This window comes from Salvelinus alpinus, chromosome 8, assembly GCF_045679555.1.
Source record: "Salvelinus alpinus chromosome 8, SLU_Salpinus.1, whole genome shotgun sequence".
Taxonomy (NCBI): Eukaryota; Metazoa; Chordata; class Actinopteri; order Salmoniformes; family Salmonidae; genus Salvelinus; species Salvelinus alpinus.
The window spans coordinates 56,702,631-56,726,820 of record NC_092093.1 but is presented as its reverse complement, the minus strand read 5'-3'; the positions used below and the strand labels follow the sequence as shown (position 1 = coordinate 56,726,820).

At 43.0% G+C, this 24,190-nt stretch overlaps 1 protein-coding gene across 4 annotated transcripts; it reads left to right on the top strand.

The window, feature by feature from the left end:
• Nucleotides 1-1,013: 1,013 nt before the first annotated feature.
• LOC139583331 (B-cell receptor CD22-like) lies at nucleotides 1,014-24,125 on the top strand. 4 transcript variants are annotated; one of them, XM_071414291.1, is made up of 10 exons: nucleotides 1,038-1,086; nucleotides 1,317-1,391; nucleotides 3,185-3,280; nucleotides 9,900-10,286; nucleotides 10,414-10,719; nucleotides 10,854-11,120; nucleotides 11,350-11,443; nucleotides 11,554-11,611; nucleotides 11,988-12,156; nucleotides 23,753-24,125. In XM_071414291.1, exons 2-10 carry the CDS (start codon nucleotides 1,343-1,345, stop codon nucleotides 23,935-23,937), a joined length of 1,611 nt encoding a protein of 536 aa, XP_071270392.1. In that variant the 5' UTR covers nucleotides 1,038-1,086; nucleotides 1,317-1,342; the 3' UTR covers nucleotides 23,938-24,125. The 4 variants fall into 4 exon arrangements, with proteins under 4 accessions (XP_071270395.1, XP_071270394.1, XP_071270392.1 ...); XM_071414293.1 differs by lacking the exon at nucleotides 3,185-3,280 and having other exon boundaries at nucleotides 1,020-1,086; XM_071414292.1 differs by lacking the exon at nucleotides 23,753-24,125 and having other exon boundaries at nucleotides 1,041-1,086; nucleotides 11,988-17,217.
• The last annotated feature ends 65 nt before the right edge of the window (nucleotides 24,126-24,190 follow it).

Below are 24,190 nucleotides of genomic sequence, written 5' to 3'. Positions count from 1 at the left end.
GACCACCGAAGAGGGCACCCATGTCCTCCTTGCTGCCCAGGACCTGCAGGTGGCTGGCTCCCTCCTGTGTCACCCGCGATATTCTTTTCATGGCACTTCAATAAGAAGTGATTTTGGAAGCAGGTTAGCAGCAGAGCCGGATTACTGAACGGCCCCAGATAGCATATGATAGCAAAATGTGTAGAACTGCATGAAAATTAGCTTTAAAACTGCAACCTTTTATATCAGCCTCATGGCAAAATGTGAACACAAGCATGAGGTGCTATAAAACAGGGAAAAAAATAAAATGTATTATCTCTGCACCATGGCAGAACGTTTTGAAATACAGGAAAGTAAGCTCAGGGTCCCAAATGCAGTCATCCAACCCTGGTTAGGAGAGCATTTTCCCTAAACCTATCTATTTTACCTGACCTTAACCTCAGGCTCTTAACATGCTATGATAATTCTCCTAACATGCTACATAAATTCTCAAAAACATGCTACGAAAAAGTCAATTCCGTATCAAAGTGGAGTGAAAAGAGTGTCTCTGTGGCATCCAGCCCACCAGGCTCCTCTTGGCAAATAGACTTCAAAGAGGAAGTTGGTGTAGGAGAAGTTGAGTGGTGTGTGAGAATCACTGATACAATTACAGTTTCTCTGTTTCATACCAAGTCTGTTTTTCATGTTGAAACATGTTACAACCATATGTTTTGTATCAAACTGAAATGTAACTTTTCCTTTTTTGTCTTCAACAAATCAATGGTGGATTTTGGTTCATTATTTAACTATATGTTTAAATCCCACACTCCTTCCTATTCAAGCCTGGGAGATAGAGGAGAGGGAGATGTTATAATGCCAAAAGTTTCTTTTAACAATTTATTGGGAGCAGACTGGGGGCCCGTATCAAAATGTGGTGCCCTGTCCTACCCCGAAAGAGGAACATTAAATACCGTAGTATTCTTTTAGAATAAAATTCCATACAATTATTAGGAAGTACGTCACTGATGAGATGTGAGATATGCCACATGAATTTCACTACATTAGTTTGTCAGACCACACTACGGGTGTGACAGTCTCTACTGTAGACAGTTTACGTTACCGTCTAAGGCAAGTATCGACTTCTTCAATATATTTTCTGTAAATTTGAATGTTCAAAATAAATTAAAGGAAATTAATTCTGAGTAATGAGATTCAATATGTTCTAAAGTACTGCTGTTTGTTCATGTATTATCTTCACAACTGAAGGACATAGTGTATTTGATATGGAGATGGTTCAATGCAATGTGTTGTGTGAGTTAAGCTACTCTACCAGTAAGTGTATGTTTGTACTGTTTCAGGTGATCAGTAGTGTGTGAGTTCTCACATGGCTTGTCCTGAGAACATGTTGTTTCTCATTGTCCTCTTTATGTCAGGTGAGTCTTCCACACAACAACAACTAGTTATGAATCAGACATAAAGGAATAACCACAAGTCATTATATTTTATGGGATGTGCTATATAACTGTGTAGAAAAGTGTACAGTTAATTCCTGATTAGTGTATTTTAATAGTCTGGATTTAAAATGTTGTGAAAAAGATTTTGCATATTTTTGATACTGAATGTTATCAGATATTCAATCAAAAGCTGAAATTAGATAAATGGAACCTGAGTGAACAAATAACACAACAATGATGTACTTATTTCATTTATTACTTAAACAAAGTTGTGCAACACCCAATGTCCCTGTGGGAAAAAGTAATTGCCCCCTTACTCTCAATAACTGGCTGTGTCTCCTTCAGCTGAAATGACTCCAACCAAATGCTTCCTGTAGTTGTTGATCAGTCTCTCATGTTGCTGTGGAGGAATTTTGTCTCACTCTCCCATGCAGAACTGCTTTAACTCAGAACTGCTTTAGAACTGCTTTAACTCTGTTCGTGCACTTTGTGGGTTTTCAAGCATGAACAGTAACAATATCTCAATAGGGATTAGGTCTGGACTTTGACTAGGCCATTACAAAACTTCAAATTTGTTTTTTTAAATCAAATTTCATGTAGACTTTATTGTGTGTTTTGGAATGGTGACATAGCCAGTTATTGAGAGTAAAGGGGCAATTACCTTTTCACACAGGGGAATTGAGTGTTGCATAACTATGTTAATGAAATACATGAAATAACTAAAACAGTTTTTTTTGTAAACTCAAGTTCCCTTTATCTAATGGGTTTTGGTTGAAGATCTGGTAACATTCAGTAAAAAAAGAAACAAAATAGAGAACCAGAAAGGGGGAAATAACTTTTCATGTCACTGTATGTGCATGTGAAAACAACGTCAGTGTGCAGCTAACAGTATAGCTTCCACCACTGTCCCCATCACCATACCGGGCTCAAACTAGTGGTCCTCTGCTCACAAACACATGTCACCTCACTCCTTGACAACACACCGACCAATTGAAAAATCACCTGTACATAGAAATAAGTTCATATTATTATTATTGGGAGAGATTGTACCAATGATGTGTATAAACCCTGGATCGCTGATGCTATGTAACGGCCAATGAGAGACTTTAAATCTACCGGTTTCTATATATGATACTCCCCAGAAGAAGCAGTCCTCCATAAGAATTAATGGAATTCTACAGTATTTCAATCAAATGTTTCAAGGACAAATTACATTTTTATTTTTTTTTATTTTTTATTTAACCTTTATTTAACCAGGTAGGCAAATTGAGAACACGTTCTCATTTACAATTGCGACCTGGCCAAGATAAAGCAAAGCAGTTCGACACATACAACAACACATAGTTACACATGGAGTAAAACAAACATATAGTCAATGATACAGTGAAAAAAAAATAAGTCTATATACAATGTGAGCAAGTGAGGTGAGATAAGGGAGGTGAAGGCAAACAAATATATGTATAAATAAATAAAAATATAAAAAGGCCATGGTGGCGAAGTAAATACAACACAGCAAGTAAAATAAAAACTAAAAACACTGGAATGGTTGGTTTGCAGTGGAAGAAAGCGCAAAGTAGAGACAGAAATAATGGGGTGCAAAGGAGCAAAATAAATAAATAAATACAGTAGGTAAAGAGGTAGTTGTTTGGGCTAAATTATAGATGGGCTATGTACAGGTGCAGTAATCTATGAGCTGCTCTGACAGCTGGTGCTTAAAGCTAGTGAGGGAGATAAGTGTTTCCAGTTTCAGAGATTTTTGTAGTTCGTTCCAGTCATTGGCAGCAGAGAACTGGAAGGAGAGGCGGCCAAAGGAAGAATTGGTTTTGGGGGTGACCAGAGAGATAAACCTGCTGGAGCGCGTGCTACAGGTAGGTGTTGCTATGGTGACCAGCGAGCTGAGATAAGGGGGGACTTTACCTAGCAGGGTCTTGTAGATGACCTGGAACCAGTGGGTTTGGCGACGAGTATGAAGCGAGGGCCAGCCAACGAGAGTGTACAGGTCGCAGTGGTGGGTAGTATATGGGGCTTTGGTGACAAAACGGATGGCACTGTGATAGACTGCATCCAATTTATTGAGTAGGGTTTTGGAGGCTATTTTGTAAATGACATCACCGAAGTCGAGGATTGGTAGGATGGTCAGTTTTACAAGGGTATGTTTGGCAGCATGAGTGAAGGATGCTTTGTTGCGGAATAGGAAGCCAATTCTAGATTTAACTTTGGATTGGAGATGTTTGATGTGAGTCTGGAAGGAGAGTTTACAGTCTAACCAGACACCTAGGTATTTGTAGTTGTCCACATATTCTAAGTCAGAGCCGTCCAGAGTAGTGATGTTGGACAGGCGGGCAGGTGCAGGCAGCGATCGGTTGAAGAGCATGCATTTAGTTTTACTTGTATTTAAGAGCAATTGGAGGCCACGGAAGGAGAGTTGTATGGCATTGAAGCTCGCCTGGAGGGTTGTTAACACAGTGTCAAAAGAAGGGCCAGAAGTATACAGAATAGTGTCGTCTGCGTAGAGGTGGATCAGAGAATCACCAGCAGCAAGAGCGACATCATTGATGTATACAGAGAAGAGAGTCGGTCCAAGAATTGAACCCTGTGGCACCCCCATGGAGACTGCCAGAGGCCCGGACAACAGACCCTCCGATTTGACACACTGAACTCGATCAGAGAAGTAGTTGGTGAACCAGGCGAGGCAATCATTAGAGAAACCAAGGCTGTCGAGTCTGCCGATGAGGATGTGGTGATTGACAGAGTCAAAAGCCTTGGCCAGGTCAATGAATACGGCTGCACAGTATTGTTTCCTATCGATGGCGGTTAAGATATCGTTTATGACCTTGAGCGTGGCTGAGGTGCACCCATGACCAGCTATGAAACCAGATTGCATAGCGGAGAAGGTATGGTGGGATTCGAAATGGTCGGTAATCTGTTTGTTGACTTGGCTTTCGAAGACCTTAGAAAGGCAGGGTAGGATAGATATAGGTCTGTAGCTGTTAGGGTCAAGAGTGTCCCCCCCTTTGAAGAGGGGGATAACCGCAGCTGCTTTCCAATCTTTGGGAATCTCAGACGACACGAAAGAGAGGTTGAAAAGGCTAGTAATAGGGGTGGCAACAATTTCAGCAGATAGTTTTAGAAAGAAAGGGTCCAGATTATCTAGCCCGGCTGATTTGTAAGGGTCCAGATTTTGCAGCTCTTTTAGAACATCAGCTGACTGTATTTGGGAGAAAGAGAAATGGGGAAGGCTTGGGCGAGTAGCAGAGGGGAGGGCAGTGCTGTTGTCCGGGGTAGGGGTAGCCAGGTGGAAAGCATGGCCAGCCGTAGAAAAATGCTTATTGAAATTCTCAATTATAGTGGATTTGTCGGTGGTGACAGTGTTTCCTATCTTCAGAGCAGTTGGAAGCTGGGAGGAGGTGTTCTTATTCTCCATGGACTTTACAGTGTCCCAGAACTTTTTTGAATTTGTGTTGCAGGAAGCAAATTTCTGCTTGAAAAAGCTAGCCTTGGCTTTTCTAACTGCCTGTGTATACTGGTTTCTAGCTTCCCTGAAAAGTTGCATATCACGGGGGCTGTTCGATGCTAATGCAGAACGCCATAGGATGTTTTTCTGTTGGTTAAGGGCAGTCAGGTCAGGAGAGAACCAAGGGCTATATCTGTTCCTGGTTCTACATTTCTTGAATGGGGCATGCTTATTCAAGATGGTGAGGAAGGCATTTAAAAAAAATGTCCAGGCATCCTCTACTGACGGGATGAGATCAATATCCTTCCAGGATACCTCGGCCAGGTCGATTAGAAAGGCCTGCTCGCTGAAGTGTTTCAGGGAGCGTTTGACAGTGATGAGTGGAGGTCGTTTGACCGCTGACCCATTACGGATGCAGGCAATGAGGCAGTGATCGCTGAGATCTTGGTTGAAAACAGCAGAGGTGTATTTGGAGGGCAAGTTTGTTAGGATGATATCTATGAGGGTACCCGTGTTTACGGAATTGGGGTGGTACCTGGTAGGTTCATTGATAATTTGTGTGAGATTGAGGGCATCAAGCTTAGATTGTAGGGTGGCTGGGGTGTTAAGCATGTTAAAATTTAGGTCGCCTAGCAGCACGAGCTCTGAAGATAGATGGGGGGCAATCAGTTCACATATAGTGTCCAGAGCACAGCTGGGGGCAGAGGGTGGTCTATAGCAGGCGGCAACGGTGAGAGACTTGTTTTTAGAGAGGTGGATTTTTAAAAGTAGAAGTTCAAATTGTTTGGGAACAGACCTGGATAGTAAAACAGAACTCTGCAGGCAATCTTTGCAATAGATTGCAACACCGCCCCCTTTGGCCGTTCTATCTTGTCTGAAAATCTTGTAGTTGGGGATGAAAATGTCAGAATTTTTGGTGGTCTTTCTAAGCCAGGATTCAGACACGGCTAAAACATCCGGGTTGGCAGAGTGTGCTAAAGCAGTGAACAAAACAAACTTAGGGAGGAGGCTTCTAATGTTAACATGCATGAAGCCAAGGCTATTACGGTTACAGAAGTCATCAAAAGAGAGCGCCTGGGGAATAGGAGTGGAGCTAGGTACTGCAGGGCCTGGATTCACCTCTACATCACCAGAGGAACAGAGGAGGAGTAGGATAAGGGTACGGCTAAAAGCTATGAGAATTGGTCGTCTAGAACTTCTAGAGCAGAGAGTAAAAGGAAGTTTCTGGGGGCGATAAAATAGCTTAAAGGAATAATGTACAGACAAAGGTATGGTAGGATGTGAATACAGTGGAGGTAAACCTAGGTATTGAGTGATGATGAGAGAGATATTGTCTCTAGAAACATCATTGAAACCAGGTGATGTCATCGCATATGTGGGTGGTGGAACTGTGAGGTTGGATATGGTATAGTGAGCAGGGCTAGAGGCTCTACAGTGAAATAAGCCAATAAACACTAACCAGAACAGCAATGGACAAGGCATATTTACATTAAGGAGAGGCATGCTTAATCGAGTGATCAATAAGGGTCCAGTGAGTAGAGGTTGGTTGGGGTCACGGCGATCCAGACAGCTGGCCGGGTAGATGGCTATCGGTAGCAAGATAGCATAGTATGGAAGTCTATTTGTAGATACCTCGTGCGTTTCCGTCGGTAGGTTAGTGGGGTTCCGTGTGGTAGAGGGGATCAATCCAAATTGGCAAAATAGATATAGTGACCCAAGAAAAAAAATAAAAAAATAAATAATAATAATAATTGTCCGATATACTTATTCAGATAGCAGCCGATAAGACAGCTAACGGTTAGCGGGCCCCAGATGAGCGTTCAGGTAACGTCGGGACGGAGGTGCCAGTTGGATAACTCCCTCGGGCAGATAACGTCGGCAGTCAGTCGTGAAGGCCCGGTGGGGCTCCGTATCTGCAGCAACAACAAAACAAAACAAAACGGGTCCGGATAGGTGACTGTAGCCCAGGAATGGCTGATGGAACTCCTCAGCTGGCTAGCTCCGGAATGATTTGAGTTTGCTCCGGGATCGACGTAAGCCAATAGTCACACGGTTTGCAGCTAGCTAGCTGCAAATGTCCAGAGCCTGCGGCTGAAATCCGGGGAAACTGAGAGAAAAAAAGTCCCGGAAACTCCGGTCCGAGTCGCGTTGCACAAAAGTGCCGGTAGATTATCGAGCTAAAGGAATAGCTGATGACCACAAAACGTGGGCAGTTGAAACACCAACGCTAGCCAGCAGAACGGCTAATTTCTGGGCAGCTACAGATTAGCTTCTGGCTAGCTATCGGATAGCTTCTGGTTAGCTTTCTGGCTAGCTTCTGAATTAGCCCCTGGCTAGCTTCCACGGTGGATTTTCAGATTTGAGGTAAATAATACTTTTTTGTAATTGGTGAAGCGGGTTGCAGGAGAGCTTTTGCAGGAAAGCTTTTGTAGTTGAGTTCTTGGATAATAAAATATATAAAAGATATGCGAAGAAAGGTGTAAATATATATATATATACAGGACACGACAATACGAAACAGAAATGACGTCTGAACTGCTAAGCCATCTTGGAGGCTACATTTATTTATGTATTATGTTGTAGAGGGGGACAGTAAAGTTAGTACTCTATAAAGAAAATACTTTAATATCTTTACATGTTTTTATTTTATTTGTTATGTTCAGGTCATATAAAAAGCATGAGCTGGAGCACACCCAGAGAAAATGACTTATTGTAGAGGTGCTGACTAACGGTGAATACACTGTAAGCTATAAAAACAAAGAGAGTTGCACACTCTATATATATAAACTCCCAGTCATTTATTGGGTAAAACACCAACGTTTCGGCATCACTGTGCCTTCTTCGGGGTAAAGCCATGAATGCTTGAACCAGGTTATGTAGACAAACAGTGCAATTAGTGCAACCAATGACAACAGTGAGGGGTGTGTCATAATTATGAGGTAAATTTGAATGAATTGAGTGAAACTGTTGAAAGACAATAGTTTACAGCATATTGAATATATTAGCCTATTGTTTTCATTAACATTAGCATAAGATTAGCATCAACATAAATTATTGTTTAATTTAATTTCACATATATTTAATTGTTTCCATTTTCATTAAATGTTGATCAAATGTAATCTTTTGGTTCATCCATAATGTAAGCATCATCAACAGGGGGAACATATTGGTTCTACGCTGATAAGATGTAGAAAGAATATATTAATTTATAAGACTTTTCCATAAAAATAATTGTTCATAAGAAGGGCCTGAGATCAAAGTCAATATTCTGACCACTAGGGGTCAATGTTTTTCAATAGGAAATCCAGTCGTCCTCCCTCTGTAGTAGTAGGATCTCCATGTTACCTCCTCTCCTTGGTAGAGCAGCATGCTCAATACCTGTGTATTTGAGGGAGGAGATGGGATCAACCTGTGTTGCTTTAACAAAGTGAGCTGCTATTGGATAATCAGTGTTCTTACACCTGATTGAGCTGCGGTGTTCAGCTCAGCATTGTTTTAATTGTCTTTTCGTTTGTCCTACGTTGGCTTTTCCACATGAACATGTGATGAGATAGATTACTCCCTTTGTCTTGCAAGAGATGATACCCCAAACAGGGATTTTTCTACCTGTATGTGGGTATCTGAAGAAGGATGTTTTTGTAGTGCTATTGCACTGTGAGCATGAGCCACATTTGTAGTTTCCATTTGGATTGTGTGTCAAGAGTGTCTGAGTGGGCTCAGGGGGCAGGTCAGATCTCACTAAGCTATCCCCAATATTGCGACCACACTAATAGACCACCAGTGGGGGGTCCTTGGAGAAGAGTGCAATTGTGTTGTCTGATTGCAGAATATGCCAGTGCTTTTTCAGGATTGCTTTCATTTTCTCTGAACACGTGGTGTACTTAGTGCAAAATAGTGTTGCGTTGTTTTTCTTCTTTGGTTTAGTTTTTAGCAAATCCTCTCTTGGTTTTTGAGATATTTTCATTGTTGCAGCATCAAGACTTTTTTTCCTTGTAGCCTCTGATTTTGAATTTATTTTTCATTTTTCATTGCTGTCAAATTCTGACTGTTGGCAACAGATTAATTTAACCCTGAATAACTGGCAACATATAACTGGCTATATGGTAGACCATTCTTGATGGGAAGGGGATGCATAATATGTGCACGTAGCAGGATCTTGAGGTCTGTTGGCTGTGTGTACAAGTCTGTATGTAAAACTTCATTCTCTTTGATGATCCTTAAGTCCAGGTAGTTTATTATTCTCTCATCAGTCTGCATGGTGAATTTGAGATATTCAGAGCTCTCGTTTAGCAGAGTTTGGAATTAATTTAGTTCCTGCTGACTTCCTTCCCAGAGCACAAAGACATCATCTATGTATCTCTTCCATGATAGGATTTTAGATAGTAGGGGGTGTGTCTCTGTTCTGTATGTTTTAATGACCTTTATTTAACTACACAAGTCAGTTAAGAACATATTCTTATTTTCAGTGCCGGCCAAGAAACAGAGTGTTATCTGCCTCGTTCAGGGTTGTAACGTCAGATTTGTATCTTGTCAGCTCGGGGATTCGAACTTGCAACCTTTCAGTTTTGAGTCCAATGCTCTAACCACAAGGCTACGCTGCCACCCTGCAGTGCTTCCTCAAATTGTACCACATACAGGTTCACATAGTTGGGGTCAAAGGGGGAGGCCATAGCTACACCCCGAATTTGAAGGAAAAAGTCTGACTCAAAGATGAATTAGTGGACAATAGCAGTTCAGTGAGACGCAAGATGCACACATTGGCTGGAGAAAGGGCAGGGTCTCTCTTTTGAATGAAGTGTTGCAGGTCACAAAATATGTCTGTAATAGAATATACTTGTCAAAAATGAATGTAGACATTAATAAATGCATTTCTAAAGCTTCCAACATCTTTTTACACTGAAAGAGGAGTAACAAGATGGCTGTGCAGTTGCCTCCAAACACCGGCCCATGTCAGTCATCTAGGGTTAATACATATCATTGGACTGATCTGAAAATATATCAGAACCTCCCTGATGTTGTCTTTTATGTTGCAGGTGTTTTGGCCTGTTTTGGTCAACGAGATTTGATCGCCACAATGCCAGATAGACTGGATGGACTGACTGGCTCCTGTGTGCAAATCCCATGTTCATTTGATATTCCTGGCCAACATAAGGATACATTTAACAGTGCAATACTAACCTCTGGAGTCTGGACTAAAGAATCCCCATACTTTGATGTGTGTCCTGACAGTGTGATATTTAACAGTAGTGAGACGGTCAACAGATATCAAGGGAAGATAACTGGAAACATGTCCCAGAAGAACTGCACCACAGTCTTCTTCAATGTAACCACCAATTACACTAATATATTCTACTTTAGGATTGAGAGTCAACCATTCCGTGCAACAGACATTGAAAAGTCTGTTGATATAGTTGTCAGAGGTAAGAGACTATTTAACTTTTAACCAACTATTTTTCCAGTTTAGATTCCTTGCATCAAAGATAAGAGTAGAACAAGTGGATAATTTAACTATTAGTGTAAAATATATTTATCTACAATATATTACAGATTTGCCTTCCAGCCCCATCCTTAATGTCTCAGGTGAGGTGAAGGAAGGGACCCCTGTCAGTTTGAACTGCTCTGCTGTCGCTCCCTGTCCTGAACACCCCCCTGAGCTGACATGGACTCTCCCAACACAGTTCACAACTGAGAACCAACTGCAGGAGAATCCAGACCAAACCAAATCAGTCCTCTCCACGGTGACCTTCACGCCGTCATACCTTCATCATGAGAAGATCATCACTTGTACTGCAGTCTACCCAGTAGGGGCAAGCAACAAGATAGCTGAACATAACATGATGCTTAACGTTTCATGTAAGATTTAGTCACCGGTTCCTTTAGAATAGATCATTCTATCATGTTTCACTGATGATTGTAATAGAGTGGTTTTGATGAGACTATTCAATATACCATATCAGATACATTCTAAATGAACCCCTCTCCCTCAGTCTCTCCTAAGGACACCTCGGCCTCCATCAGTCCAGCTGATCCAGTATTAGTGGGCAGCTGTGTTAATCTGACCTGCATCAGTACAGCCAACCCTCCTGTGACAAACTTCACCTGGTTCCAGATCAGTGGGGGTAAAACAACACAGGTTGCAACTGGACTGAGTTACTCCCTTAATGTGACTGTTGTTGATGGAGGACTGTACTTCTGTGAAGCAAGAAATAGTCACGGCTGTGGCAAGTCAAAGGAAGTGCCGCTGGCTAGTAAAGGTAAAAGGGGCACGTAGGGCACAATCGTAGGTTAGATATACACTATATATACAAAAGTATGTGGACACCCCTTCAAATGCGTGGATTCAGCTATTTAATGACATTGACATTAATGTCCATGATTTTGGAATGAGATGTTCGATGAGCAGGTGACCACATACTTTTGGTCGTGTAGTGTACATTGCTGATCTTAATGTGAGAAATTACCTAATATGTGCTGCATTTTCAGGGCAAGAAAAGACTGTTACCACAATGGTTTTCGGGATTGCAGCAGGAACTTTGGGGGTCCTTTTGCTTATCAGCCTGATCAGTGTTATTGGATGGTAAAAACTATTCCTGGAATCAATACAAACTATTATTTCTGCTGTGTTTGTGCTTTTGCATATGAAAACCCTCACAGTGCATTCAGAAGGCCTTTCTAAATGTCTTCCAGGAGGAGAAACTCGAGGCTTCACGATGGACTTGAAAGGACGGACAATCCACAGGGAGAGGTGGGAATAAGGCTCAACTTTCAAAACCATCTATAAAGTGTATTTAAGGAAGTACTGAATTAATGCATAAACTATCCAAAGACATGAGGTTAACATCATTTTATAGCAAGTTCAGGGGAGATGACCACACCGATAGCAATGCCACATCCTGTAAGAACATGGAATGATAACAGAATAGCTGTTGGACTTTGACAGTTTTTTCTTTAGATTGGAGCTCATTTGTTGACAAAATGAAATTCTTTACTCCAGTCAGTCTAATTTACATTTTCATTGACATCCACTCAGTATGTGTTGTGTAACCTGCTGACCTTAGAGTTTTACACATGACTGAGCTTAGAGCTTTACACCTGTTCCTCTCTCTGTGTTCTCTCCACAGAACTCCCCGGTTGGGACAGTGTGTGCTAACCAGGCCACAGCCGGAGAGGAACCAGAGGAACGTGCAGAAGACCATCCTGAAGAGATCCACTACGGTGACATAGACTTCTCCAAACTACGGCCCAAAGAGACCCCAGCTGCAGCCCAGGACAGGGTCCAGGGACAGGAGAGTGAGTACGCTGAAGTCTATGTGACCAGAAGAGGGGCCCAGGAACCACCTCTTAACAATCTAGATGGACTTTATGCACAAGTGAATAAAAGAGGTGCATGTTAATTTTCCAAAGGGTATTAAGTGTTTTTATGTTCAGTATTGTCATTGTGTATCTGTTTTCTATTGGTACTTTTGTTACATTTATAATTGTGTGCTCTATGATTGTCTGCATATTTGTAGAATTTGCTGGGATGAAAAGTGTTTAACTGTTACTGTAGTGTTGATACGATGATGTTGTAACGGTCGTCATAGTCGTTCTCCTCCTCAGACGAGGAGGAGCATGGATCGGACCAACACGCAGAGTGGGTAGTGCTCATGATAATTTATTAAATCGAAACTGAACACGAAACAAAATAACAAAATGAAACAACCGACAACAGTCCCGTGTGGCACGAATACAAACACGGAAACAAACACCCACAAAACACACGTGAAACCCCGGCTGCCTTAGTATGATTCTCAATCAGGGGCAACGATTGACAGCTGCCTCTGATTGAGAATCATACCAGGCCGAACACAAAATCCCAACATAGAAAATCACACATAGACAAACCCACCCAACTCACTCCCTGACCAACTAAATAAATACAAGACAAAAGAAAACAGGTCAGGAACGTGACATAACCCCCCCCCTTAAGGTGCGAACTCCGGGCGCACCAGCATAAACTCTAGGGGAGGGTCTGGGTGGGCGTCTGTCCACGGTGGCGGCTCTGGCGCTGGTCGTGGTCCCCACCCCACCATAGTCAATCCCCTCTTCCGTAGCCTCCTCCAAATTAACCCCACTAGATTAAGGGGCAGCACCGGACTAAGGGGCAGCACCGGACTAAGGGGCAGCACCGGACTAAGGGGCAACACCGGAATGAGGGGCAACACCGGAATGAGGGGCAACACCGGAATGAGGGGCAGCTCCGGACTGAGGGGCAGCACCGGACTGAGGGACGGATCCTGGCTGGCTGGCTCTGGCAGATCCTGGCTGGCTGGCTCTGGCGGATCCTGGCTGGCTGGCTCTGGCGGATCCTGGCTGGCTGGCTCTGGCGGATCCTGGCTGGCTGGCTCTGGCGGATCCTGGCTGGACGGCTCTGGCTGGTCCTGGCTGGACGGCTCTGGCTGCTCATGGCTGGCTGGCGGCTCTGGCTGCTCATGGCCGGCTGGCTCTGGCAGCTCCTGGCTGGCTGGCGGCCCTGGCGGATCCTGGCTGGACGGCTCTGGCTGCTCCTGTCTGGCGTAAGGCTCTGGCTGCTCCTGTCTGGCGGAAGGCTCTGGCTGCTCCTGTCTGGCGGAAGGCTCTGGCTGCTCCTGTCTGGCGGAAGGCTCTGGCTGCTCCTGTCTGGCGGACGGCTCTGGCTGCTCCTGTCTGGCGGACGGCTCTGGCTGCTCCTGTCTGGCGGACGGCTCTGGCTGCTCCTGTCTGGCGGACGGCTCTGGCTGCTCCTGTCTGGCGGACGGCTCTGACGGCTCGGGACAGACGGGCAGCTCTGACGGCTCGGGACAGACGGACAGCTCTGACGGCTCGGGACAGACGGACAGCTCTGACGGCTCGGGACAGACGGACAGCTCTGACGGCTCGGGACAGACGGACAGCTCTGACGGCTCGGGACAGACGGACAGCTCTGACGGCTCGGGACAGACGGACAGCTCTGACGCCTCGGGACAGACGGACAGCTCTGACGGTGCTGTGCAGGCAGGCAGCTCAGACAGCGCTGGGCAGGCAGACAGTTCAGACAGCGCTGGGCAGGCAGACAGTTCAGACAGCGCTGGGCAGGCAGACAGTTCAGACAGCGCTGGGCAGGCAGGAAGCTCAGACACTGGCTGCGCTGGAGAGGAGGAAGGCTCTGACAGCGCTGGACAGGTGGGAGCAACTGGAGAGAGAAGACGGAGAGACAGCCTGGTGCGGGGGGCTGCCACCGGAGGACTGTTACGTGGAGGTGGCACCGGAAAAACCGGACCGTGAAGGAGGGCACGCGCTCTTGAGCACCGAGCCTGCCCAACCTTACCAGGTTGAATGGTCCCCGTAGCCCTGCCAGTGCGGCGAGGTGGAAAAACCCGCACTGGGCTATGCTGGCAAACCGGGGACACCATTTGTAAGGCTGGTGCCATGTACGCCGGCCCGAGGAGACGCACTGGAGGCAAGATGCGTTGGGCCGGCTTCATGACACCCGGCTCGATGCCCAACCTAGTCCGACCAGTGCGGCAAGGTGGAATAGCCCGCACTGGACTAAGCACGCGTACTGGGGACGCCGTGCGCTTTACCGCATAACACGGTGTCTGACCAGTACGACGCCCTCTCACTCCACGGTAAGCACGGGGAGTTGGCTCAGGTATCCTACCCGGCTTTGCCACACTCCGCGTGTTCCTCCCCCCCAAGACATTTTTGGGTCTGACTCTCGGGCTCCCAACCGCGTCGCCGCGCTGCCTCCTCATACCAGCGCCTCTCTGCCTTCGCTGCCTCCAACTCCGCCTTGGGACGGCGATATTCCCCTGGCTGAGCCCAGGGTCCTTTGCCGTCCAGGATCTCCTCCCAAGTCCACGAGTCCTGTGTCAACGGTCTCTGCTGCTGCTGCTGTCTGTTCCCACTCTGCTTGATCCTTTTGGGGTGGGTGTTTCTGTAACGGTCGTCATAGTCGTTCTCCTCCTCAGACGAGGAGGAGCATGGATCGGACCAACACGCAGAGTGGGTAGTGCTCATGATAATTTATTAAATCGAAACTGAACACGAAACAAAATAACAAAATGAAACAACCGACAACAGTCCCGTGTGGCACGAATACAAACACGGAAACAAACACCCACAAAACACACGTGAAACCCCGGCTGCCTTAGTATGATTCTCAATCAGGGGCAACGATTGACAGCTGCCTCTGATTGAGAATCATACCAGGCCGAACACAAAAATCCCAACATAGAAAATCACACATAGACAAACCCACCCAACTCACGCCCTGACCAACTAAATAAATACAAGACAAAAGAAAACAGGTCAGGAACGTGACAGATGTAGGATACTCTTTATTTCGGACCATTTATTTTGAGTGTTGAGTTCACAGAGCATCTGTTTAATGGGTTCCAGTATAGAGGAACTAATGAGTTCAACTAGCCTACTGAAGGCAGTTTAAGACCATATAAAGTCAATGATGACTGAGGAGAGAATACACAGTTAGTTAGAGAGACAGTGGTCTGATACAAGACAGGAAGTTGGTGCAGTAAGTCTACATGATGTCAGAATGGTGTTAACATCTACTAGTCACTGTTTATATTAATATTTTGTGCAGTTACCAGAATAACAATATAATCTATTTTCAGTTTATACAGTTGAAGGCGGAAGTTTACATACACTTAGGTTGGAGTCATTGGAACTCATTTTTCAATCACTCCACAAATTTCGTGTTAACAAACTATAGTTTTGGTAAGTCGGTCAGGACATCTACTTTGTGCATGACACAAGTAATTTTTCTAACAATTGTTTACAGACAGATTATTTCACTTATAATTCACTGTATCACAATTCCAGTGGGTCAGACGTTTACATACACTAAGTTGACTGTGCCTTTAAACAGCTTGGACAATTCCACAAAATTATTTCATGGCTTTAGAAGCTTTGATTAACATAATTTGAGTCAATTGGAGGTGTACCTGTATTTGAAGGCCTACCTTCAAACTCAGTGCCTCTTTGCTTGACATTATGGGGAAATCAAAAGAAATCAGCCAAGACCTCAGAAAAAACATTGTAGACCTCCACAAGTCTGGTTCAATTTCCAAATGCCTGAAGGTACCAGGTTCATCGGAACAAACAATTGTACGCAAGTATAAACACCTTGGGACCACTCAGCCGTCATTCCGCTCAGGAAGGGGGCGCGTTCTGTCTCTTGGAGTTGAAAGTACTTTGGTGAGAAAAGTGCAAATCGATACCAGAACAACAGCAAAGGACCTTGTGAAGATGCTGTACAAAAGTATCTATATCCACAGTAAAACGAGTCCTGTATCGACATAACCTGAAAGGTCGCTCAGCAAGGAAGAAGCCAATGCTCCAAAACCGCCATAAAAAAGCCAGACTATGGTTTGCAACTGCACATGGGGACAAAGATTGTACTTTTTGGAGAAATGTCCTCTGGTCTAATGAAACAAAAATTGAACTGTTTGGCCATAATGACCATCTTTACGTTTGGAGGAAAAAGGGGAAAGCTTGCAAACCGAAGAACACTATTCCAACCGTGAAGCACGGGGGTGGCAGCATCATGTTGTGGAGGTGCTTTGCTGCAGGAGGGACTGGTGCACTTCACAAAATAGATGGCATCATGAGGTAGGAAAATTATGTGGATATATTGAAGCAACATCTCAAGACATCAGTCAGTAAGTTAAAGCTTGGTCGCAAATGGGTCTTCCAAATGGACAATGACCCCAAGCATACTTCCAAAGTTGTGGCAAAATGGCTTAAGAACAACAAAGTCAAGGTATTGGAGTGGCCATCACAAAGCCCTGACCTCAATCCTACAGAAAATTTGTGGGCAGAACTAAAAAAGCGTGTGCGAGCAAGGAGGCCTACAAACCTAACTCAGTTACACCAGCTCAGGAGGAATGGGCCAAAATTCACCCAACTTATTGTGGGAAGCTTGTGGAAGGCTACCCGAAACGTTTGACCCAAGTTAAACAATTTAAAGGCAATGCTAACAAATACTAATTGAGTGTATGTAAACTTCTGACCCACTTTGAATGTGAAGAAAGAAATTAAAGCTGAAATAAATCATTCTCTCTACTATTATTCTGACATTTCATATTCTTAAAATAAAGTGGTGAGCCTAACTAGCCCAAGACAGGGAATTTTTACTTGGATTAAATGTGAGGAATTGTGAAAAACTGAGTTTAAATGTATTTGGCTCAGGTGTATGTAAACTTCCGACTTCAACTGTGTCTATTTAGAATTCATCTTGTCAGTTTTTATATTGAGTATTAAATGAACAAAACAATTGAGGCTGAATTTATGGTTGTTTATTAATTGCACTGTAATAAAAACCTTTACGTTCAATTTCCGTGAAATCTTTTGGTCTTTTTGGTCCAACATTTTACATACCTCATTAAAATGGATTATATTGAGATTTTGTGTCACTGGTCTACACACAATGTGGAATTATGTTTTTAGACATAAAATTGAAAAGATGAATTGTCTCAAGTCAATATGTATTCAACACCTTTTCTATGGCAAGCCTAAATAAGTTCAGGAGTAAAGATTTGCTTAACTAGTCACATGAGTTGCATGGATTCACTTTGTGTGCAATACTTGTGTTTAACATGATTTTTGAATGACTACCTCATCTCTGTACCCTACACATACAATTATCTGTAAGGTCCCTCAGTCAAGCAGTGAATTTCAAACAGATACAGCCACAAAGACTGGGAGCTTTTCCAATGCCTCACAAAGAAGAGCACCTGTTGGTAGATGGGTAAAAATAACATACATTTGACATTGAATATCCCTTTGAGCATGGTGAAGTTATTAATTACACTTTGGACGGTTTATCAATACACCCAATCACTACAAAGATACAGGCGTCCTTCCTAACTCAGTCGCCGGAGAGGAAAGCAAACGCTCAGGGATTTCACCCACAGAAGGTTGGTGGCACCTTAATTGAGGAGAACGGGCTCGTTGTCACGTTTCTGACCTTATTTCCTTTGTTTAGTCTTTGTTTTAGTTGGTCAGGACGTGAGCTGGGTGGGTATTATCTATGTTGTCTGTTTCTATGTGGGGTTTCTTGTTTGGCCTGATGTGGTTCTCAATCAGAGGCAGGTGTTGGTCATTGTCTCTGATTGGGAACCATATTTAGGTAGCCTGTTTTGTATTGTGGGTTGTGGGTTATTGTCTATGTCTATACATTGGTTGCCTGTGTCTGCACTTTCGTTATATAGGGTCACGTTCGTTTTGTTGTTTGTTTAGTGTTTTGTCTTTGTTTAATAAATCAAGTATGTATTCATCAAACCACGCTGCGCTTTGGTCCGATCCTTACTCCTCCACAGACGAGGAGGATTACAAAGTTCGTGACACTCGTGGTAATTAAACACACGGTTTCCATGTGTTTTATTCCATTCCATTTGCTCCGTTCCAGACATTATTATGAGTCGTCTTCCCCTCAGCAGCCTCCACTGATTTCACCATAAGGCCAATGGTGACTTTAAAACAGTTACATAGTTTAATGGCTGTGATAGGAGAAACTGAGGATAGATCAACAACATTTTACTTACCCCACCATACTAACCTAAATGACAAAGTGCAAAGAAGGAAACATGTCAGAATAAAAATATTACAAAACATGCATTCTGTTTGCAATAAGGCACTAAAGTAAAACTGCAAAACATTTGGCAAAGAAATGCACTCTTTGTCCAACACAACATATCACTGAGTACACTCTTCATATTTTCAAGCATGGTGAAGGCTGCAATATGCTATGGGTATGCTTGTCATCAAGTGTTTTAGGATGAAAATAAATGGAATAGAGCTAAGCACAGTCAAACTCTAGAGAAAAACCTGGTTCAGTCTAATTTTCAAACACTGGGACACAAATTCACCTTATAGAAGGACAGTAACCTAAAACAAAAAGCCAAATATACACCAGAGTTGCTTACTATGACAATATTGAATGTTCCTAATTGTCCAAGTAACAGTTTTGATTGGCTTGAAAATCTATGGCAAGACTTGAAAATGGCTGTCTAGCAATGATCAACAACCAATTTGATAGAGCTTGAAGAATTTTTAAAAGAATAATGTGCAAATATTGTACATCCCGGGTGTGCAAAGCTCTTCTAGACTTACCCAGAAAGACTGATACTAATGTAACAATTTCACTTCCGTCCCTCTCCTCACCCCTACCTGGGCTTGAACCAAGGACCCTCTGCACACATCAACAACTGCCTCCCATGAAGCATCGTTACCCATCGCACCACAAAGCCACAGCCCTTGCAAGATTGAATCCTACTAATATTGAATCCTACTACACTAGCTCCGATGCTCGTCGGATGTGGCAGGGCTTGCAAACCATTACGGACTACAAAGGGAAGCCCAGCGGCGAGCTCACACAAGCCTACCGGATGAACTAAATTACTTCTATGCGCGCTTCGAGGCAAGAACCACTGAAGCATGCATGAGAGCACCAGCTGTTCCGGACGATTGTGTGATCACGCTCGCCATAGCCGATGTGAGTAAGACCTTTAAATAGGTCAACATTTACAAAGCCGCAGGGCCAGACGAATTACCAGGATGCGTACTCCGAGCATACACTGACCAACTGGCAAGTGTCTTCACTGACATTGTCAACCTGTTCCTGGCCGAGTCTGTATTACCTACATGTTTCAAGCAGACCACCATAGTCCCTGTGCCCAAGAACACCAAGGTAATCTGCCAAAATGACTACCGACCCATAGTACTCATGTCTGTAGCCAAGCTGGTCATAGCTCACATCAACACCATCATCCCAGAAACACTAGATCCACTCCAATTTGCATACCGCCCCAACAGATCCACAGATGATGCAATCTCTATTGCACTCAAAAATGCCCTTTCCTACTTGGACAACAGGAACACCTACGTGAGAATGCTGTTCATTGACTACAGCTCAGCGTTCAACATCGTAGTGCCCTCAAAGCTCATCACTAAGCTAAGGACCCTGGGACTTAACACCTCCCTCTGCAACTGGATCCTGGACTTCCTGATGAGCCGCACCCCAGGTGGTAAGGGTAGGCAAAAGCACATCTGCCTCTCTGATTCTCAACATGAGGGTCCCTCAGGGGTCCGTGCTTAGTCCCCTCCTGTACTCCCTATTCACCCATGACTGCACGACTCCAACACCATCATTAGGTTTGCCGATGACACAACAATGGTAGGCCTGATCACCGACAAAAATGAGACAGCCTATAGGGAGGAAGTCAGAAATCTGTCAGTGTGGTGCCAGGACAACATCCTCTCCCTCAACGTGATAAAGACAAAGGAGATGATCGTGGACTACAGGAAAAGAAGGGCCGAGCGGGGCTGTAGTGGAGCAGGTTGAGAGCTTCAAGTTCCTTGGTGTCCACATCACCAACAAACTATCATTGTCCAAACACACCAAGACAGTCATGAAGAGGGCACAACAACACCTTTTCCCCCTCAGGAGACTGAAAAGATTTGACATGGGTCCTCAGATCCTCAAAAAGTTCTACAGCTGCACAATCGAGAGAATTCTGACTGGTTGCATCACCGCCTGGTATGGCAACTGCTCGGCCTCCGAACGCAAGGCGCTACAGGAGGTAGTGCGTACTGCCCAGTACATCACTGGGGCCAAGCTTCCAACCATCAAGGACCTCTATACCACGTGGTGTCAAAGGAAGGCTAATATTAGATAAATGCAACCTGAATAAATTAATAACACAACAATTACATACTTATTTCATTAACAAAGTTATGCAACACCCAATGCCTCTGAGTGAAAAAGTAATTGCCCCCTTACACTCAATGACTCCAACCAAACACTTCCTGTAGTTGTTGATCAGCCTCTCACATCACTGTGGAGGAATTGTGTCCCACTCTCCCATGCAGAACTAACTTAACTCAGCGACAGTTGTGGATTTTCAAACAGGAACTGTCACAATGTCTCATTTGGGATTAGGTCTGGACTTTGACTAGGCCGTTACAAAACTTCAAATTTGTTGCTTTTTATACATTTTCATGTAGATTGTGTGTTTTGGTATTACTTTTTCACACAGGGGAATTGGGTGTTGCATAACTTTGTTAATTCAATAAATAAAATAACAATACTTTTTGGGGGTTATTTTTAAAGTCATTAATGATTGAACCAGGTTATGTAGACTAACAGTGCAGTTAGTGTAACCAATGACAATAGTGAGGGGTGTGTCATAGTTATGAGGTTAATTGGAATGAAATGAGTGAAACTGTTAAAAGACAATAGTTTATAGCATATTGAATATATTAGCCTATTGTTATCATTGAAATTAGCATAAGATTAGCATCAACATATATTATTGTTTAATTTAATTTCACTTGTATTTAATTGTTTCCAATTTCAGAAAATTATGTTAAAATGTAATCTTTTGGTTCATCCATAATACATAATAAGCATCATCAACATGGGGAACATATTTGTTGTACGCTGATAAGCTGTAGAATGAATATATTCATTTATAGGACTTCTTTATAAAGAATAATTGTTCATAAGAAGGGCCTGAGACCAAATTCAATTTTAAGACACAATTTTAAGACACTACTAACAATGTTTTTAAATACCTCCTCTCCTTAGTAGACCAACATGCTCAATGCGTGTGTATATGCGTGTGTTTTTGAGGGAGGAGATAGGATGGGTAGCTTCAACAAAGTGAGCAGCTATTGGATAGTCAGTGTTCTTACACCTGATTGAGCTGCGGTGTTCAGCTCTGCATTGTTTTAACTGTCTTTCATTATATATTTATTTATTTCACCTTGATTTAACCAGGTAGGCTAGTTGAGAACAAGTTCTCATTAGCAATTGCGACCTGGCCAAGATAAAGCAAATCAGTTCGACACATACAAGGTAGCGTCCCACCTCGCCAACAGCCAGTGAAATTGCAGGGCGCCAAATTCAAAACAACAGAAATCTCATAATTAAAATTCCTCAAACATACAAGTATTACACACCATTTTAAAGATAAACTTCTTCTTAATCCAGCCACAGTGTCTGATTTCAAAAAGGCTTTACGGCGAAAGCACACCTTTCGATTATGTTAGGTCCGCGCCTAGCCACAGAAAACCATACAGCCATTTTCCAAAGAAGGACAGGTGTCAAAAAAGAGAAATAGCGTTATAAATATTCACTTACATTTGATGATCTTCATCGGAATGCACTCCCAGAAATCCCAGTTCCACATGAAATGTTTGTTTTGTTCGATAAAGTCTATAATTTATGTCCAAATACCTCCTTTTTGTTCGCGAGTTTAGTTCACAAATCCAAATTCACAAGGCGCAGGCACTTAGTTCAGACGAAAAGTCAAAACATTTCCATTACAGTTCGTAGAAACATGTCAAACGATGTATATAATCAATCTTTAGGATGTTTTTGTCATAAATCTTCAATAATATTCCAACCGGACAAATCCTTTGTCTTCAGAAATTAAAAGGAACGGAGCTCGCTCTCACTGCTGCGGTGTGACTGCGCGCGGTACTAGAAGTACAAAGATCGCATTAACATCTGCTAACCATGTGTATGTGACAAATATAATTTGATTTGATTTGACTTGATTTAACTAATGGCTTTCTGCCAGACCCCTGATTCAAACAGCTCTTATTTGCTCCCCCTTCATAATAGAAGCCTGAAACAAGGTTCTAAAGACTGTTGACATCTAGTGGAAGCATTAGGAAGTGAAATATGACCCCATAGACACTGTATATTGGATAGGCAATCAGTTGAAAAACTACAAACCTCAGATATCCCACTTCCTGGTTGGATTTTTTCTCAGGTTTTTGCCTGCCATATGAGTTCTGTTATACTTACAGACATCATTCAAACAGTTTAAGAAACTTAAGAGTGTTTTCTATCCAAATATACTAATCATATGCATATTCTAGCTTTTGGGCCTGAGTAGCAGGCAGTTTACTCTGGGCACCTTATTCATCCAAGCTACTCAATACTGCCCCCCAGTCCCAAAGAAGTTTTAAACACTGGAATGGTAGAATGTGCAGAAGATGAATGTGCAAGTAGAGATACAGGGGTGCAAAGGAGCAAGATAAATAAATAAATACAGTATGGGGATGAGGTAGATTGTATGGGCAATTTACAAATGAGCTATATACAGCTGCAGAGATCAGTGAGCTGCTCTGACAGATGGTGCTTAAAGCTAGTGAGGGAGGTAAGAGTCTCCAGCTTTATTGATTTTTACAGTTTGTTCCAGTCATTGGCAGCAGAGAACTGGAAGGAGAGGCGGCCAAAGGAAGAATTGGCTTTGGGGGAGACCAGTGAGATATACCTGCTCATGGCAAAATGTGTCGAATAGCAGGGAATTAGCTTGAAAACTGCCACATTTTGTCTCAGCCTCATTGGAAATTGTGTAGAATAGCATTATCAAATAGCAAATGTTCCTCTCTGCATCATGGTAAAATGTGTTGAAATGCAGGAAAGTAAGCTCAGGGTCCCAAATGCGGTCATTCAACCCTGATTAGGAGAGCATTTTCCCTAACCATTTTACCTAACCTTAACCTCAGTCTCTTAACCTGCTGCATAAGTTCTCGTAAACTGCTATGAAAAAGTCAATTCCGTATCCAAGTGGAGTGAAAAGAGTGTCTCTGTGACTTCCAGCCCACCGGGCTCTTCTTGGCAAATAGACTTCAAAGAGGAAGTTGGTGTAGGAGAAGTTGAGTGGTGTGTGAGAATCAGTCAGATACAATTACAGTTACTCTGTTTCATACCAAGTCTGTTTTTCATGTTGAAACATAATGTGACAACCATATGTTTTGTATCGAACTCAAATTAAACTTTTCCTTTTTTTATTTGAATAAATTAATAGTGGATTTTGGTTCATTATTTAACTATATTTTTTAAATCCCACAGATTTTCCCATTCAAGCCTGGGAGATACGGGAGAGGGAGATGGTTATGCTGCCGAAAGTTTCTTTTAACAATTTATTGGGAGCAGACTGGGGGCCCGTATCAAAATGTGGTGACCTGTCCTACCCCGAAAGAGGAACATTATATACCGTAGTATTCTTTAAAAATAAAATCTCGTACAATTATTAGGAAGTACGTCAGTGATGAGATGTGAGATATGCCACATGAATTTCACTACATTAGTTTGTCAGACCACACTACGGGTGTGACAGTCTCTACTGTAGACAGTTTACGTTATCTAAGGCAAGTATCGACTTCTTCAATATATTTTCTGTAAATTTGAATGTTCAAAATAAATTAAAGGAAATGAATTATGAGTAATGAGATTCAATATGTTCTAAAGTACTGCTGTTTGTTCATGTATTATCTTCACAACTGAAGG

Coding starts and splice junctions, on each gene's coding strand:
- LOC139583331 (XM_071414291.1), top strand. CDS start 1,343: ATGGCTTGTCCTGAGAACATGTTGTTTCTCATTGTCCTCTTTATGTCA. Junction 1,392..3,184: donor CATTGTCCTCTTTATGTCAG/GTGAGTCTTCCA, acceptor AGTTCGTTCCAG/TCATTGGCAGCAGAGAACTG. Junction 3,281..9,899: donor TGCTGGAGCGCGTGCTACAG/GTAGGTGTTGCT, acceptor TTTATGTTGCAG/GTGTTTTGGCCTGTTTTGGT.